The following is an 18,235-nucleotide window of genomic DNA, read 5'->3' on the forward strand; positions in this document are numbered from 1 at the left end:
CTCTGTGGGGACATGAAGGCAAATTCTGCTTATGCAAAGCAACGCAAGTCCCCAGCCTTTTGTAGCTATGCCCTGCTTATAGACCTGTCATTGTCATCTGTAATGAACTTCATAAGTCTGAAGGATAGACTCTGAGCAAAGCCCTAGGGTGATCGCCGGGAAGCTTCGTAACATGCGTTCTTTGCTTTAAGATATTTTTCCTGATTTCACGTTACAAGAAGAATCACAGAAATGTAGGGCTGGAAGGGCTCTCGTGGAATGAGGTGTACAGCCTAATCCGAACTAGCTAGTCCGTGCCGCGTGTAGCCATGCGGCACGGGGTCCGACCTAGCCGGCATTTAAAAATGGCGCCGGCCAGCTTCATGCAAATGAAGCCCGGGAAATTCAAATCCCGGGCTTCATTTGCAACTCCGTATGACTACGTTACCCCCCTAGTTTGAACTAGGGGGGTAGTATAGACATACCCTAGCTCCTGGAAAGAAAACATGACCCCCATGAGAACTCAAAGATGCTTTTCTTATGGTTTTGGCTTACAGTGTTAGGGTTTTGCTGCTCTCAAACAGAGGAAAACATTGGAATTTTTAAAGGCAAAACTTTTAAAGGATATTTCCCATGTTGTTGAAAAAATAAATAATTTCCCACCTGAAGACAGGGATGCAGGGACCCATCTGGATGGGAAATTTCTGACTTTTCCAGGTGGGAATTTTCCAAAGGAAAGGTTGGCTTCAAGAAGGCAAACTCAGAGCCCTTAGCTGGCCATCTGTCCCAGCAATATTCCTTTCTGATGCTCAGAGTGAGAGATTTTATTTAACCGTAAAGTGCTATGATTAAAAGTTCTATCCTTTTTATATTTGCATTTTAGGTTTAATGATGTAAGCAATGTAGCAATGTTGTTTAATGATGTAGCCATAATATAGTAATGTAAGGTGTATATTAACAGACATTTAATATTTTATCAACTTAAAATTCTCTTAGTTAAATGTATATTTCTTTGCTGAAGTTTGGTAAGTTTAGTAATTGGCCTAACTAGAGAGAGTTAGAGCTTTGGTATTGCCTTAATTGCTTGATTTACAATGCCTTTTTGCTTTGCCAGTGCAGATACTGATGTTGTGCTGCATAAACTCGAGAGTCCTTGTAACATTGCTTATGTGTGTGAAAGGGGTATGAATGTGTCGAGATAAGGTATAAAAGTTATTGCTCAGAACCAGACGGCCAAAGAAGGAGGGTGAGCGGGGGTGAAGAGTAGACGACCTGGCTTCAAAAAAGCCATCTATAACCACCACTGTGTACCCATAATAAGGAGTGATTGGATTATTGGCAGATTGATGGGCCTTGGAGCTGAGCTGGCACCCCCAAAAGACGATTGATTACAGGATGAGCTTTCAAGATGTTTTGGGAACAAGAGATAACACAGCAGAATCCATTGATTTCAACAGAGAAAAGGATTATAAAAGCAGGGTGCTTTGCTATGGAACTTTGGGTTCGTCTTGCCACCAACTCCAGAGGAGCACTAGGTCGATCGACCGACAAAGGCCCTGCTCTCCCTCTGTGTTCAATCTAGCTGGCCACTAGATTGATACAGAATCTGGACTGGTAACTATGACATTGTCTGGCGGGACTGTGTATGCATGGTGATTGTGTGTGTGAGTGACTGAAAAGCATATGCAACTGTTGTATTCTCAATAAATGCAGCATACCGCCTTTTCTCCCAAAACAGATCTCGTGTGCTTCGTTTAACCATAACAGAAGAATGAGGTTTAATATCCCTTCTGCAGTGTTTAGTAAATCTGAGCGAGTCTAACTCTGGCTCTTCCTTTTACCTATGGAAATGTCCAGTCCCTCTTTGAATCTTACTAGGTTTTAGCCTCAGTGCCATCTTGAGTTCCACAGTCTCCAGAAAGGGAAGACTGAATCCCTGGAGCATTTTTCTCAATCCAATTGTCGCTGTGTTAAGTTCCCTCTTATGCTTTAACTAACCCTAATCTTTCCTTTCACTCTTCACAGGAGATTTTTCCTAGCGCCTGACCTGCATTCCTTCTGTACTGCTGAGGTGGGGTTGCCCAAGGCTACAGGAAGGATCCAGATGTGGGCAAAGGCTGTGGGCATGTTTTTAAACTGGTACCCTTTTCACGGCTTGATGATGAATTAAGCACACTGAGCCCCTCTCAGGTAGGTTTTCTGGACGTACTGTGTAGCCATGGCGCCTGCCTGGAGATACGCAGCACTTGTTACGCTGTGACTCTCAGGATCTTTACCCTGTTCTTGTGGAATCTCAGTACAGCATCACAATGGAGAATACCCAGCAATTCAACCCAGTGAAAGTGCTGTATCAAAGACTAATGCTCTGGGCTGTGTTAACAGGAGCCCCATGGGTCAGATTCGGGATGTACCTGTCCCGCTTTGCTTTGCACTAGTGAGGTCTCAGCTGTAGCCCTGTATCCAGTTCTGGGGGCCGCACTTCTAGAAAGATGGGGTCATGCTGGAGAGAGTCCAGAGGAGAGCAACAGGCATGGGGAAAGGGTTAGAAAACCTGACCCAGAAGACATGGTTTAAAACACAGGGCAGGGCTAGTCCTGAGAAAAGAACAATCTGCACATTAGTTTCGAGCTGCTATAACAAGGACTGGGCTCAATTGTTCCCCGGGTCCATCTGCAGCAAGAGAGGGTTAGGTCAGAGGTTAGGAAAAACTTTCTAATTCGGATGCTAGTTGAACTCTGGAGCCAGGTTCCAGTGGAGGTTGTGGGATGTCTAGTGAATGGAGGTTTCGAAGGAGAGGCTGGACAAACAGCTCTTGAGGATGGTCCTGCCACTGTGCCATGGGTGGGAGTGGATGACGTCTCGAGGATCATAGAGATCAATGGTCTCTTCCACCAAAGACCTGCCCCATTCAGGTTGCTTCCTGTCCCATACGATTTGGAAACTCCTTCTGGATGGGTGGAGGGTTCCAAGTTCAGGGAGAACATTTTCTCAGCTATAAAGCAGAACTGATGTATTGTCTTATAACACGGAATGCCAACATTGTAAGAGACATTAATGTAGGCTAAGTGCATTCCTCCGAGATTTATCCCTGTTTTGAAGAAAACTGCCCTACAGATGAGCTACTCTGACCTCCAGCTATGAGTTTGTTAGTTCTTCACTTTGGCTGCAGTCCTGGCAATAACGGATGCTTGGTTTAAGTATAAAGCTTTAATATGGTAGATTAAGGATTACTCAGAGCAGGGTTTGGAGGCAGAAGCTAGACAAATACAGAGGAGACAGAAGGCATAATTTTTTACCAGTGAAGGCCAGTAAACACTACCAGAAATGAGTGAGGGTTGGAAGGAGTCTCTAACGTGGGACAGATTTAAATCAATATCCACAGAACGCTGGCATCAGTATGTTACATCACTGCCGACACTTTTCTCTTCCCCACTCAGGTGCTGCTGCAGACCCTTGCCATGGATGAGGCCAACTGGACGTCCATCTCTGAGTTCGTGTTCTCGGGTGTGTCTGACCGGCAGGACCTGCAGCCGCTGATCTTCGCAGGGTTGTTGGCCACCTATCTGGTGAACATAGTTGGCAACTTCATGCTGCTGGTGCTGATGTGGACCAACCCCCAGCTCCGCACCCCCATGTATTTCCTCCTCAGCCAGCTGGCCATAGTGGACATGGGCACAGTCTCTGTCATCCTGCCGGAGGCCCTGGTGCACGTCCTGAACAAACACAGGGCCATCTCTTTCACCAACTGCATGGTTCAGCTCTTCATCTGGCTGTCTATGGGAAACATGGGGAGCTACCTGCTGGCTGCCATGGCCTACGACCGCTACGTGGCTGTATGCAACCCGCTGCGCTATGCCACTGTGGTGACTCAGTCTCTGTGCCTCAAGATGGTGGCTGGCTCCTGGGTCGTTGTGCTTCTTCATGCTCTGCTGGACACCGTCATGGTTGCCCGGCTGCGCTACTGTGGTAACCACCTGCAGCTTTTCTTCTGTGACCTGCCGCCCCTTCTGCTCCTCTCCTGCACTCGGCCCATCACCATCGAGCTGGTGATCTACACAGAGGGTGTCCTGGTGATGATGACCCCTTTTGCCTTCATTGTGTCCTCCTACATCCGTATCGGGTTGGCTGTGGCCCGCCTGCGCTCTGCCGAAGGCCTGCGCAAGGCCCTTGTCACCTGCAGCTCCCACCTGACTGTCGTGATACTTTTCTATTCCACTGCGACTTCTCCGTACGTCTACTCAGACTCCAGTGACACCAAGGAGAACGAACGGGTGGCGGCCGTCTTCTACACCGCTGTGGCGCCTGCCCTGAATCCCCTCATCTACAGCCTGAGGAACAAGGATGTGGCTGCAGCCCTGAGGAGGACAGGGAGGAAGATCTTGGCTTGGGGCAAATAAGCCCAGCTTGTGGCTCTATTGCTGCAGAGACAGTTTTGCACTCATTGCTCCTTTGGGCATGGACTTTGCTCCGAAGAGGTACCCGGGGAACCTTCCCACTTAGCTCTTCTAGGTTCTTTTCTCCTCAGAGATGAGGCTGGTGAAACTAACACATGTGCAGAGCAGCAGGGACACCCACAACTACACACACCTGAGCCTTTTCTTATAATGGGGGTAAATTAAAACATGTTTTTAAGGGCATGGTCATGCCGGATCAGCCCGAAGGCCTGTTTCAGTAATTTACATAGAATATCTGTGTGTAAAGCATCTAAGGTGTGAATAAAAGAACGATCAGACCAAAGGTTCACCTAGCCCAGCATCCTGTCTGCCAACAGTGGCTAGTACCAAGTACTCCAGAGGGAATGAACAGAAGATTGAATCATCAAGTGATGCATCCCCTGCCACCCATTCCCAGCTTCCTGCCCATCCTAGCTAACGGTCACTGAGAGACCTGTCCTCCAGGAACTTATCTAGTTATTGTTTGTTTCCCGTTATAATCTTGGCCTTGACAACATCCTCCGGCAAGCAGTTCCACAGGGTTGGCTGTGAGCTGTCTGAAAAAGATACTTCATTTTAAACCTACTACCTGTTAACTTCATTTTGTGACCCCGTAGTTCGTGTTGTGAGAAGTAAAGAAACCTTCTTTATTGACTTCTTCCACACTAGTCATGTGTTGATAAATGTCTCTCTTCTCCCCTAAATTGTCTCTTTTCCAAGCTGAAAGGTCACAGTCTTCACTTCATATGGAAGCTGTTCCATACCTCTAGTCATTTTTGTTTCCCTTTTATTTACCTTTAACAATTTCAGTATTTCATCCTTGGGATGGGGTGACCACACCTGCATACCGTATTGAAGAGGTGGCATACCATTGATTTAAAAAGAGGCAACATGATATTTTCTCTCATATTGCTCTATTGACAAAGGGGATTTTGGGTCTTAGGATGCTTTTGATGGACTCCCCAGTGGAGCAGAGCACAATTCGCACAGCTTTTTCAGACAGAAAGGGTCACGGTAGACCTAGCCTGATTGTATCTTTGGTTCAGTTTTGAATGTAATGTCATGGGCTCTCCCCTTGTTGCAACAGGGAGGACAGAATCCTCCAAGCTCTTTTCTCTGTCCCATTTCTATCACATCACAGTCCCTCTTATGCTTTATGCACCACTCAGCTCTCTATCCTCGCTGCACAGATTTTTGTGGAGTCCATTCAAGGGGGAGGGAATTGTCCCCTTCTGCCTGGTTGATTGGAGACATAACACGGTTCTCAGCCTTGCCACATCCCTAACCTAGCACAAATGTGACAGCTTAGGCTGTGGTAGCCCTCTGGTAGGTCTCACTCAAGGCTCCATGTGTCCAGGACAAACATGATCACCTACTGGGGGAAGGTTAGTGAAGCAAGGCAAAGCCTTTCAGAAAGCCCTTGGAGAGCAATCCCACTCTGCCACCACACTCCTACGTGGGCAGTGTGTAATAGCATTTTGTTGAGTTGAGTAATTTTGGGAGCATGCTGTGTATTTTCTAACTATATATTTTAGATATGTGCACCTGTCTGTCTGTCTATAGCGCTGTACTTTGTGACTTTGACAATTTGTGCTTTAATGGCTACTAGGCTATCGCCTTTTGTATCACAATCTCGAGGGTCATTAAAAAATGTCTCTCCGACTCTTCCATAATTTCTTGCAACTGTGAAAGTGTAAATAAATGAAACAATTAAAAAATGCGCAAACCCCCAAATTATTGCAAGAGAGTGAAAATGCGATGGGACTTAGAAGATTTTTAAATGATCTCCCATGGCTTTGTCTATGCAGTAATATGAATAGAGAGAGGCTAGTTCTGGGGGCCAGAGAATGGGATGGGACCTTTCCCTTTCGGGGGGGAAATTGGCTCTACTTTGGCCCCAGAGCAGGGACTGGCTGGCTCAGGGAGGCGGGACATGAGCCACAGCTTAGAGACGTCATGGGGTGAATGTCTGGTTAATTACCGCAAACTTCCACCCCAATCCGTCAACCAGTTGGAGGACAGTCCTAGGGGCAGAATTGGCAGGGGGCAGGCTTCCTTTCAGGGCACAGAGGCAGACCCAATTATCTGGCAGGGGGACGGGCCACTGCAGGGACAACAGAAGGCCCTCCCCTCTGGAGTATAGATCCACTCCTTCATGAAGAGGGATAGAGAGAACCCATGAGTCCCGGCTCCCAGCCCATCCCTGCTCTAACCCGCTATCCCCCTTTCTCCTCTCAGTTCTGTGGACAGAACTCAGGAGTCCTGCCTCTCAGCCCTTTAACCCACCAGCTCCCACAGACCCAGCTAGATCCCAGAAGTCCCACCCCTCACAAGTCTCCTGCTTAACCACTGGGTATTAACCCCACCCCTAGGCAATGGGGCTCTATTTAGATGTTTTCAGGGTCCCTCCAAGACCAGAGAAATCATCCTCTAACCTCAGTGAAAACCAGGCTTGCAGAGGGGAGTGGAGTGTGGGGGGGTCAACGTTGGAGAGGGGGAACTGAGAGCCAGAACTCCTGGGTTCTTTCCCTAGTTCTCTGAGGGGAGTGGGTTCCCAAGAAGCACAGGTGCCCAGCCTTGGAAGTGCCAAGGATGGTGTCACCCTCACGCAGTGCAAGGTGGAAATGGCCGACACCCCCAGTGCCATCTTGAGGCCAAGCACTTGGCAACGGGGCAGAAGGTGCGTGGCTGGCTCTGCTCGAACACTGGTTACTGGGAGCATTTGCAGGGCCGAGGGGAGCGGTGGCCCAGTATCTGTCCCTCTGCAGGCCCCGTTGATTAACTGCCTGTGTCTGAGTCCCTGCGGGCAGGTGCCGGGAGTAATGAGCAAGCCCAGACGCTCCTCTCACTGCAGGACCTGGAGAGCTTAGTGGGGACTGATTCAGGTAGCAGCCCTGAGAGTCGGGGCTGGGAGGACTCAGAGAAAGGGGCCATAAAAGCCCCGATGCTGCCCAGATGGAAAGCAGCATTGAGAGAGACACAGACCCTGCTGCTTCCCGGGTAGGGTGGGTTCCATGGAGAAGAGACAGGACATGGGATTATCCTGATTAGGAACATCCCCTTTGCACAGATTCATTACCTTCAAGCTGCCTGAGCCCATCTCTGCTCAGTGAGGGTATGTCTACACTACAGCGCTAATTCAAACTAACTTAATTCGAATTAGTTAATTCGACGTCTCTAGACCTAAAAACTAATTCAAATTACCGTTTTGCTAATTCAAAATAGCATGCCCACATTGAGTGGACCCTGAACCAAGGTTAAGGATGGCCGGAAGCAGTGCCGGCAGGGCATCAGGTTAGGACTTAGAGTGTGGAGGTACTGCCGAGGGCTAGCCGAGGGCTGTGCTTAAAGGGACCCAACCCCCACCCCGGACAGACAGTTCTCAGGGTTCCCCGCTTGCTTGTCTACCTCGATGAGGGACAGCAAAGTGGCCCTATCTTGGAGTGCCCACACTCGGCACATCACAGCACTCGGCCATCAGCCAGACTGCACTTGCTGCAGGCTTCCATCCGGGGGGGCTGTCAGGATCAAGGAGGCCCTGCAGGAGAGCTTCCACCCCGAGGAGCCCGCAGAGCCACCCCAGTCCTCCCCATTGGGGGCTCGTACCCCATTCCTCCCTCACCTCCTTCCACTTACCCCTCCCAAGCCCCCTTTCCTGATGTAAAAAATGAAGGACACGTGTGTTCAAAAATAGAAACTCTCTTTATTTAACAAAACTGGGGGGGGGGATTAACATCTGGGGAGACTGGGAAAAGGAGGTGGGAGAGGGAAAGAGGGAGGGTGAGAGAGAGGAGGGGGAAACCTGGGAGGAGAGAGCTGGAAGGGGGAAGCCAGGGGAAGAAGGAGGAGGGGAAGTATAAAACTATGGTACACCATATCTTCAGTACTGTGTACAGATGTGGTCTCCTCACCTCAAAAAAGATGTTTTGGCCTTGGAAAGGGTTCAGAAAAGGGCAACTAAAATGATCAGGGGTTTGGAACAGGTCCCATCTGAAGAGAGGCTAAAGAGACTGGGACTTTTCAGCTTAGAAAAGAGGACACTGAGGGGGGATATAATAGAGGTCTATAAAAGCATGAGTGGTGTGGAGAGGGTGCATAAAGAAAAGTTCTTCATTAGTTCCCATAATAGAAGAACTAGAGGACACCAAATGAAATTAATGGGTAGCAGGCTTCAAACTAAGAAAAGAAAGTTCCTCTTCACAAAGCAAATAGTCAACCTGTGGAACTCATTGCCACAGGAGGCTGTGAAGGCTAGAACTATAACAGAGTTTAAAGAGAAGTTAGATAAATTCATGGAGATTGGTTCCATGGAGTGCTATTAGCCAGGGGGTAGGAATGGTGTCCTTGGCCTCCTTGGCCTCTGTTTGTGGAAGGCTGGAGATGGATGGCACAAGACAAATGGCTTGGTCATTGTCTTCGGTCCATCTCCTCCGGGGTAGCTGGTGTTGGCCGCCGTCGGCAGACAGGCTACTGGGCTAGACGGACCTTTGGTCTAACCCAGTACGGCCGTTCTTATGTTCTTATGTTCTAAGCTCAGGGCTCAGGGTCGGGGGTCTCACTGGACCAATTTGATTTTCATGCAAACCTGCTCCTGGGTTTGCATGTGGCCTTTGGTGGCCAGGCTGGCAGCTATCCTGCCCTAGACGGTCACTTTCCTGTGACTAGTGTGGAGATTGTGGACATTGGAGGCCCAAACCTCGATGAGGTCCACGATCTCTGCACTAGACCAAACGGGCTCCCGCCTCTTGTGGCCCCAGGCAGGCTCCTTGGAGCTGCCAGCCTGATCCTGGGAAGAGGCGGAGGGCTGGGTGGCAGCGGGTGGTTGGCTCATGCCATGCCAGGTGCAGGGTCTGCTGGCTGGGTGCTGACAGGCTTACACCTAGCACAGGCACCGTAGCCAGACCGTGGCCCTTTAAAGGCTCTGGGTCAGGGAGGGGGGCAGAAGAGTTTTCCTGGCTTGGCCCAGAGTGGCCACCAGGGCAAGCTGGGAAGGGCTAGCCTCCAACTAGTTCGAATTAAGTGGCAACACAGCCCTTAATTTGAACTACTTAATTCGAACTAGGTGTTAGTCCTCGTGGAATGAGGTTTACCTAGTTTGAATAAAGCGCTCTGCTCGTTTGATTTAATTTCGAACTAGCGGTTTGCATGTGTAGAGCCTATGAAAGTTAATTCAAACCAATGGCTGTTAGTTCAAATTAATTTTGTAGTGTAGGCATACCCCAACATAGTAAGCAGCATTAACGCAGACTAAATGCATTCCTCCAAGATTTATCCCTGTTTTGAGGAAAACTGCCCTGCAGGTGAGCTGCTCTGGCCTCCAGCTATGGGTTTATTAGTTCCTAATTTTGCCTACAGTAGGAAAACTTTATAGAGCACTTATATGGTAGACTAATGAAGACTTAGGGCAGGGTCTGGAGGCAGAAGCTAGACAAATACAGAGGAGAGATAAGGTGTGCATTTTTACCAGTGAAGGCAAGTAAACAGTACCAGAAATGAGTGAGGGTTTGCTGGAGTCTCTAACGAGCAACAGATTTAAATCAACATCTGTAGAGCTCTTGCATAATACATCAATATGTTGCATGACTGCCAACACCTTTCTCCTCCCCACTCAGGTGCTGCTGTGGCCCCTTGTGATGGATGAGGCCAACTGGACGTCCGTCTCTGAGTTCGTGTTCTCGGGTGTGTCTGACCGCCAGGAACTGCAGCCTCTGATCTTTGCAGGGCTGTTGGCCACCTATCTGGTAAATGTAATTGGCAACTCCATGCTGCTGGGACTGATGTGGGCCAACCCCCTGCTACGCACCCCCATGTATTTCCTCCTCAGCCAGCTGGCCATAGCAGACATGTGCATGGTGTCTGTCATCGTGCCTCAGGCCTTGGTGCACATCCTGACCCAGCATGGGGCCATCTCCTTCACTGGCTGCATGGTTCAGCTCTTCATCTGTGTGGCTATGGGAAACATGGAGGGCTACCTGCTGGCTGCAATGGCCTACGACCGCTACGTAGCCGTCTGTGACCCGCTGCGTTACGCTGCTGTGGTGACGCGGTCTCTGTGTCTCAAGATGGTGGCTGCTTCATGGGCTGTGGTGATTCCACATGCCCTGTTGGATACCATCATGATTGCCGAGCTGCACTACTGTGGCAACTGCTTGCGGCATTTCTTCTGTGACCTGCCGCCCCTTCTGCTCCTCTCCTGCACCCGCCCCATCACCATCGAGCTAGTGATCTACACCGAGGGCGTCCTGGTGGTGCTGACCCCTTTTGCCTTCATCCTGGCCTCCTATGTCCGCATTGGGGTGGCTGTGGCCCGCCTGCGCTCTGCCCAAGGCCTGCGCAAGGCCTTCGTCACCTGCGGCTCCCACCTGACCGTGGTGATACTTTTCTATGCCATTGTGACTTCACCCTACATCTACCCAGACCTCAGTGACACCCAGGAAAAGGACCGGGTGGCGGCTGTCTTCTACACTATTGTGGCGCCTTCCTTGAATCCCCTCATCTACAGCCTGAGGAATAAGGACGTGGCTGCAGTCCTGAGGAGGACAGGGAGGAAGGTCCTGGCTTGAGGCAAATGATACCAGCCTGCGGCTCCATAGCTGCACAGACAGCATTGCACACATTGGTCCCTTGGGCATGGAGTTTCCACCCAAGAGGTGCCTGGGGAACCTTCTCACTTAGCTCTACCAGGACACCTGGGTTCTTTTCTCCTCAGGGATGGGGCTGGTGGAACTAACACATATGCAGAGCAGCAGGGACACCCTCAACTACACACACCTGAGTCTTTTCTTACTCCACACTAGTCATGTGTTGATAAACTTCTCTCTTCTCCCCTTAATTGTCTCTTTTCCAATCAGAAAGGTCGTAGTCTTCACTTCATATGGAAGCTGTTTCATACCACTAGTCATTTTGTTGCCTTTTTCTTTATCTTTAACAATTTCAATGTATCATCCTTGGGATGGGGCGACCTCACCTGCACACCGTGTTAAAGATGTGGCGTATCACTGATTTAAAGAGGCAATATGATATTTTTCTCTCATATTGCTTTATTGACAAAGTGATTGGGGGTCTTGGGATGCTTTTGATGGACTCCCCAGTGGGAGTGGTGTGCAATTTGCATAGCTTTATTGGACAGAAAGGGGCAGTGTAGACCTAGCCTGAGTGTGTGACTATGTCTTTTGTCCATTTTTTAATGTAATGTCATGGGCTGTCCCCTCGTTGCTGCACCAGGCAACAGGGAGGGCAGAATCCCCCAAGCTATTTTCTCTGTCCCATTTTCATCGCATCACAGGAGACTTTTCCAGAGTCCATTCAAGTGGGAGGGAGTTGCCCCCTCTGCCTGGTTGACCAAAGACATAACATGGTTCTCTGCCTTGCCACATCCCTAACTTAGCACAACTGCGACAGCTTAGCTATTCCAGCCCTCTGGTGGGTCTCATTCAAGGCTTCATGTGTCCAGGACAGACATGATCAGCTATCAGTGAGGCAAGGCAAAGCCTGCCAGAAAGCCCTTGGGAGAGCAATCCCACTTTTGCCACCACCCTCCAAGATGTCCTCTGCAAGCAATGGGCGGTGTGTAAAAGCATTTTGTTGAGTTTACTAATTTTGGGATCATGCTGTGTGTTTTCTAACTATATATTTTAGAAATGTGCATCTGTCTGTCTGTGTATAGCACTGTACTTCATGTCTGACAATTTGTGCTTTAATGGCTATTAGGCTATCGGCTTTTGAATCACAATGTTGAGTGTCATTAAGAAATGACTGTCTGACTCTTCCATAATTTCTTGCAACTGCGAATGTGTAAATAAATGAAACAATTTAAAAATGTGCAAACCTCCATATTTTTGCAAGTGAGTGAAAATGCAAAACAGGGCTTAGAAGCTTTTCAAAATATCCCCAGTGGCTTTGTCTGTGCAGTCATGTAACTGGAGAGAGGCTAGTTCTGGGGGCCAGAGAATGGGATGAGGCGTTTACCTTCTCAGGGGAACTGGCTCTAATTTGGCCCCAGAACAGGGACCGGCAACGCTCACAGGCTTATATGGGCCTCTTGGTGCCACACCTGAGGGGAGCGGAACTCTCGCCAAGGCGGGAAAATCTGGTCGGAACCGGTTCCCCAACGGCCTCTGAATGTTCCAAAGGGAGAGGCCAAAGCCCAAGATAGAGCCCAGGGTGTCAAAGGGACCGACTCCATTTTCTTTTATATAAAATCACTTTTTTAACATTGAAATAGTTAACATATAGTTATAAACATGCAACATGATTATATATATTCTAAATTAGTATACCAAATTAACTATTAAGAGAGGGAGGCAGGTCAAAGTCACTGGGCAGGTTCAGGTGCTGAGCAAATGGCCCCTCCCCATCCCCTGGGGCTGGGACATGGCGCTGAGGGGGAATATCTGTGTCAGGGAGCACAGAGCTTGCGAAAGGGCTTGGTGCCCCCAGGACAATGTGTGTCTTCAGGTCACAGCTTGTCACTATCTCTCCAGCTTGGGACCCTGTTCCATGTCAGGACTGGTCCCATCCTCCCAGAGTCCCTGATCCAGGCAAAGCTCAGCCTGGAAGGGGACAGATCCCATGTCCCTCCCTACTCTAATGTCCTTGGTGGGGAGCAGTGTGTGGCTGTGAGGACCACCTCCTCCCTCCCAGGTATCTCAGTGCCCATAGCAGAGAACAGGCTGAGTTCTTGGGCAGCTTCCTGTTGCTGTAGGAAGGGGCCAGAGACTCTCTGAAAAGCATCTTCTGGCTTCCATGGTAGGGGGTGGGTTATGGGTCTCTCTCTCTCTCTCTCTCCAGACCTGCCTGTGGTCAGCACCCAACTGAGCCAGGCAGAGCTCTGGCTCCATGTCTCAGCTCCTTCCTTTGGCCCTGGAGGAAGAAAAGCCCCAGGTTTTTCTTGCCTGGAGTGGCCTGACAGAGGAGGGCCTGAGGAAAGCCCCAACATTGCTTGGCACTCACTGCCTTGGTCAAGGAGGGCCCAGTGGGATCCCACCTGGGGACACAGGATGGAAAATGGATCTTCCCATCTCCCTTTCCCAGAGTCCAGGAAAAATTGCCTCTCACCCTCCTTGTCAGGCTCACCACTGAGCTGTATTGGTATCAATCTGTGTATGGGTATACTGCCAGCAGATCTCAGCCTGGCAGCCAGGAGGTTTGACAAACCCTTGTGAAGGGAAAGCCAGGGTCCAGGGGCTCTACCTTCCACAGGACAGTGAGGAGTATGAAGCCCTGAGGAAACCCTAAACATGCTCCCCGGCCTCTCTCTCTCTCTCACCCCACTGCGGGCTTTGTCCTCACACATTACTTGATTCTCTGCCTTAGAGATTTGAGCACATTTCAGATGCCTTGGCGCTCAGCACCATGAAATGGCCCTTTCTCCTCCACACAGAGTTTTATGCCCATTCTGTGCCCTGACTCACTTCTGCTAGGAGTCACACAAGTGTCTCTCCTCCCACTGGGCAGCTTAGGGTCCTGAGGCGTAGAGACAGGAAATGCCCAAGCCCAGGATGCAGGGTGAGGACAGAGCTAGTGAGAAAAGCCAGTCGGTCTCATTCTTGCCCTAACCAGCAGACAAGAAATCTTCCCAGCAGGGGCAGACTGAGCAATTGAGATGGTGGGAAATGTTCACTGGAAACAGTTTGTTGGAAAATCCCATGAATGTGAAACAAGTTTGATTTGTGAAATCAGAAAAATTCATCCATTGGGATGAAAATTCTTTACAAAAATATATTTTTGCAAAGCCAAAACATCTCCCTTTTGTCACTCACCATCCCAGTGTCTCCTCGCACACAGATACCGGATCAGTTAGGACAGAGGGGTGGGACGGGGGGCAGATTCAGATGTGCTGGACTGAAGGGAGCCAGGCTGGGTTCAAAGCTCCTGTGCTGGGTTCAAAGCTCAATAAACCCTCCTGTTTGACATTGGCTGAGAGTCGCTCTGGGCTGGACAAGAGGGCTGTACTATTCCCTCTAGGAATGGGGTCCCTGAACGTGCCCACATCATAGACAGGCTGAGACCTCAGAGAGGTGCCAGGCCAGGAGGTGAAGGGCCTCAAGCCCTGAGAGAAAGTGGCCCCCCCAAAAGGGGCTGTCATGCTGGTGACCCTTTGAGGGCCTTGGCTGGAATTCCTCCTGCTCTGATTTCCCTTTGAACGTGGTTTATTTAATTCACAGGCTGAGAAAAGACCCTTAGAACCAGGCATTATGGTGTAAAGGCACCAACACTGGTCAGCTGTGGCACAAGGAGCAGCAAAGTTCCTTATTGCTCGGTGCAGGGCTCATGTCGCATGTGGGCAGCTGGAACCCTCCAGAACCAGGAAATGCCACATACTGTTTTCCAAACAACCTTAACTCTGCCCCCTCACTAACAGGCCTCATGACACCTTCCTTTAATGGCATGATCATGTACCAATTTTATTTACATGAGTGATCAGCTGCATGATCCTGGAAAGAAAGAAAGAAAGAAAGAAAGAAAGAAAGAAAGAAAGAAAGAAAGAAAGAAAGAAAGAAAGAAAGAAAGAAAGAAAGAAAGAAAGAAAGAAAGAAAGGGGGAGGGGAATCTTCATGGAAATAATGGTCAGTCAAAGACTGAATCTCTGACCTTGTAGTCACCTGGCTCCCGCCTGGTGCACCCTCCGCAAGGCTGCAGGGCACATGCAGAGAGAACTCCCTCCCTTCCCACAGAGACATGGACAAGCTGGAGCTACATGCTGATGGTTTCAGGATTTCCTTGGTTTTGCAGTGATCTCTGATTACTGTGACCGCACGAGATGTCACCTGCAGATTAGTGACAAGGCGTGATGGATGCAGGAAGAGCTGAAATATTATTGGCTTCTTGTAGCTGAAGCCACCCACTTAGTTCTTTATTTGGGGCTGGGTGGAGCTGGGCACTGGGGTGTTGGTGAGAGCACTGTGGAGCCCATCATGTCATCTGCTCTCTCCATCTTCTTCCATGGTGGGGATCTTACACAGCCAGGCTATGTCTACACTGACAGGTTCTTGTGCAAGAACACGTCCACACAGCCATGTGCTTTTGTGTAAGAGCATCCATGGCAGTGTGGACACTCTCTTGCGCAAAAAAGCTGATAGCCTGCAGCTCGTCCATACTGACCTCTCGAGGAAGAGCTCTTGCGCAAGAAGCCCTGTCTCTTGACGCTGTACTGTAAATCTTGCGCAAGAGCAGGCAGGCAGTGTGGACACTCTGCGGGTTCTTGCGCAAGAACGGCTGTACTTGTGCAAGAACTCACCAGTGTAGACATAGTCCCAGAGTGTGTGCCCATGGGGTTGGATCTGAGACCAAGATGTATGACCCAGGGACGGGGGAGGGGAGGGTGGGCTGAGACCGGGGAACGTGCCTATGGAAAGGGAGGGGAGGGAGCTGACGTGTTTGGGGTGGAGGAGTTGGATCTGAGATGTGTAGGATCCAATTGCTCTGAGCTCTGGCCTCTAACAACCTGTCTCCTTTTCAGGCTGCTGGCTGGGCAGAGTGGGGTGCAGGGATGTGAGTATTTTGGGGGAATGGGGCAGCTGGGGAATTTCCACATTAAGGACAAGGGACGCGGGTGGGAGTGAGGGGCGCAGATACCCCCGGAGATGATCCTACCAGAACTGGGCTGCCTCCCACATCCGAAAGCTCAGATCTTGCCCCTCTCATTACAGCGGTGGGCACCACAATGGGTGAATTCACCTGCACCCAAACCTCTGCAGACTCAGGGCACCCAGCACCCTGCAGTGCTCCCCCATCCTGGCCCATGGGCACATGCCCTGGTCCCAGATCCACCCCCCAGCACATGGGCCCACACTCTTGATGTCTCTGATACACACTGAGGAAGAGGACGGTGAGAGTAGATGCTATGATGGTCATCAGTGTTTTCCCCAGGAATTGAAATTGGGGGAGGGTGTTTGAATATACGGGGCGGAGGGAAGGGGGGGTGTCAGGGTCAATGAGGGGTGAGACCGTGAGGATGAAGGTGGGCTGAATGGCATCACAGTAAAAACTGAAAAAATTTTCATGACCATTTTCTTATATTTAACACATGTTTTAAAATCACACAAATTAAAGTTGGCTACTCAAGCCTTCTATGAAGCACTATGTCTACATCCTTCTTGGTTTCTTGTTATAGTTTTGCACAACTCTGTTAATGAGCTTCTCGAATGCAATGCGTTCATTTTCGGTGGCTTCTCGTGTGTCTGGTATTTCCATTCCCTCAACTGATATGCTCTGTAATATTTTGAAAGATACCTTTGTTTGCCTCAGTTTCCCCAGTGGGTTGCACTGTGTCACCGAGCTCAGGGATCACACTGGATTGGGGAGGTGAATCTATGAACGGATTCCCTAGTGTGGGACAAACATCCTGTTAATTACCCCAAACTCCCCATGCAACCCCCCAGTCACTCCTCCTCCACCCTCGGCTCCTCTCTCCAATGGCCCGGCTGCTAACGAGGCCCAGAGGGGCATGGAACCGTTGCTGGTAATTAATACATTGGGGATGGATCAAAGAGGGGAGCAGGGGTGTATCCCAGGGGAGGGTCATGCTGCCTTCCTGTCTCTGTCTGCTCCCACCACACCCATGCCTGGCACTTTAACTTTCCCCTTTTCCCTTAGTTCAACATGCCTTGGCCAAAAGTCCTTGGAACAAGACAACTTGACCCTCAGACCTAACAAACTCACTGCACCACGTCTGGTAGGATGTTCCTATAAGGACATGTGAGACTGTGAACAAATGGAGGCTTTCATAATGGGTTTCATAGGACGCCCAAGTTTACCTTTGTTTCCCCTTTTATATCCAGCGTGTGTGTGTGTGGGAGACAGGACTGAGTTTGCTTTTTGGACAGGTGGCAGGCCGGCAGGGTGCACTCATGTCAGAGAGAAGAGGAGACCCATGACAGTGTCTGTCTACATGGTAGGATAGTGCACGGTTAGTAGAAAGGGTGTGAGGAGACGCTGGGTTTATTATTTCAGAGCTTGAGAGTCTACACTCATTGGTCATCCCAGGAATTGTGGGATGCCGAATCCCAATAAGTGCTGCCAGCATCCACGCTGTATTATACCCTCAAGCATCCAAACAGTTTTAATCCAGTCAGAGTTGGATACGAAGAAATAAAAAGTACAAAACAGAAACTGACGGATGTAAATGTCTCTCACTCATACATTTCTTCCTGCCAACCAACGGTTACCAGGTGATTACATTGACACCTAACTGAAGCATCCGTTTGTCTTTTGTCTCTCAGGAAACAGTTTGAGTTGTTCTTTCTAAATATAGAACATGACTCAGCAATGACTTAAAGTAGAATCCTATAACTTTAAATATGATGTTTACACATTTTTAAGAGGACTTTAATGTTCAGCAAATTTTTTGAATGATATTGCACTGGGCAAACTTGGTATAACTATTGTCATAATCTCAAAAAAGGGATGAACAGAAGGGTCCACACTGTCACACTGAATGCAACTTGTAGACAAAAAGCGGTTAGGTTGTCCCTAATTAGACATTCCCTGATAAATGGAGAAAATCTAATCTGGTCCAACAAGGCAAGTAGACCTGTGATGTACAGCTTGTGGTTGATGGACCCCTACTGTATCACAGCTTGGCTACGATCTACATTGGCCCCTTCTCCGGAAGAGGCATGTTAATTTCCAACTTCAGGATAGGGAAATCCACGGGGGATTTAAATATCCCCTGCGGGATTTAAATAAACATGGCCGCCGCTTTTTTTCCGGCGTCTAGACTGGCGCGATCCTCCGGAATAAAGCCCTTTTCCGGAGGATCTCTTATTCCTACTTTGATGCATAGATCAGCCACCAACTAGGCCACACAGTGCCCAGCCCCC

General features: G+C 49.4%; 2 protein-coding genes across 2 annotated transcripts; both read left to right on the plus strand.

Annotated features, from left to right (window-relative positions):
* Positions 1-3,437: 3,437 nt before the first annotated feature.
* Positions 3,438-4,376, plus strand: LOC106731573 (olfactory receptor 1J1). Its single transcript, XM_014570579.2, has one exon. It carries the CDS (start codon positions 3,438-3,440, stop codon positions 4,374-4,376), a length of 939 nt encoding a protein of 312 aa, XP_014426065.2.
* Positions 4,377-10,045: 5,669 nt separating this feature from the next.
* Positions 10,046-10,975, plus strand: LOC142823746 (olfactory receptor 1f45-like). The gene has a single exon (XM_075915068.1). It carries the CDS (start codon positions 10,046-10,048, stop codon positions 10,973-10,975), a length of 930 nt encoding a protein of 309 aa, XP_075771183.1.
* Positions 10,976-18,235: the final 7,260 nt, after the last annotated feature.

The sequence above is a fragment of the Pelodiscus sinensis genome, unplaced genomic scaffold (assembly GCF_049634645.1).
Source record: "Pelodiscus sinensis isolate JC-2024 unplaced genomic scaffold, ASM4963464v1 ctg34, whole genome shotgun sequence".
Classification (NCBI taxonomy): domain Eukaryota; kingdom Metazoa; phylum Chordata; order Testudines; family Trionychidae; genus Pelodiscus; species Pelodiscus sinensis.

Excerpts from the sequence above, each read along its gene's own strand:
- LOC106731573 (XM_014570579.2), top strand. The coding sequence starts at position 3,438 with ATGGATGAGGCCAACTGGACGTCCATCTCTGAGTTCGTGTTCTCGGGT.
- LOC142823746 (XM_075915068.1), top strand. The coding sequence starts at position 10,046 with ATGGATGAGGCCAACTGGACGTCCGTCTCTGAGTTCGTGTTCTCGGGT.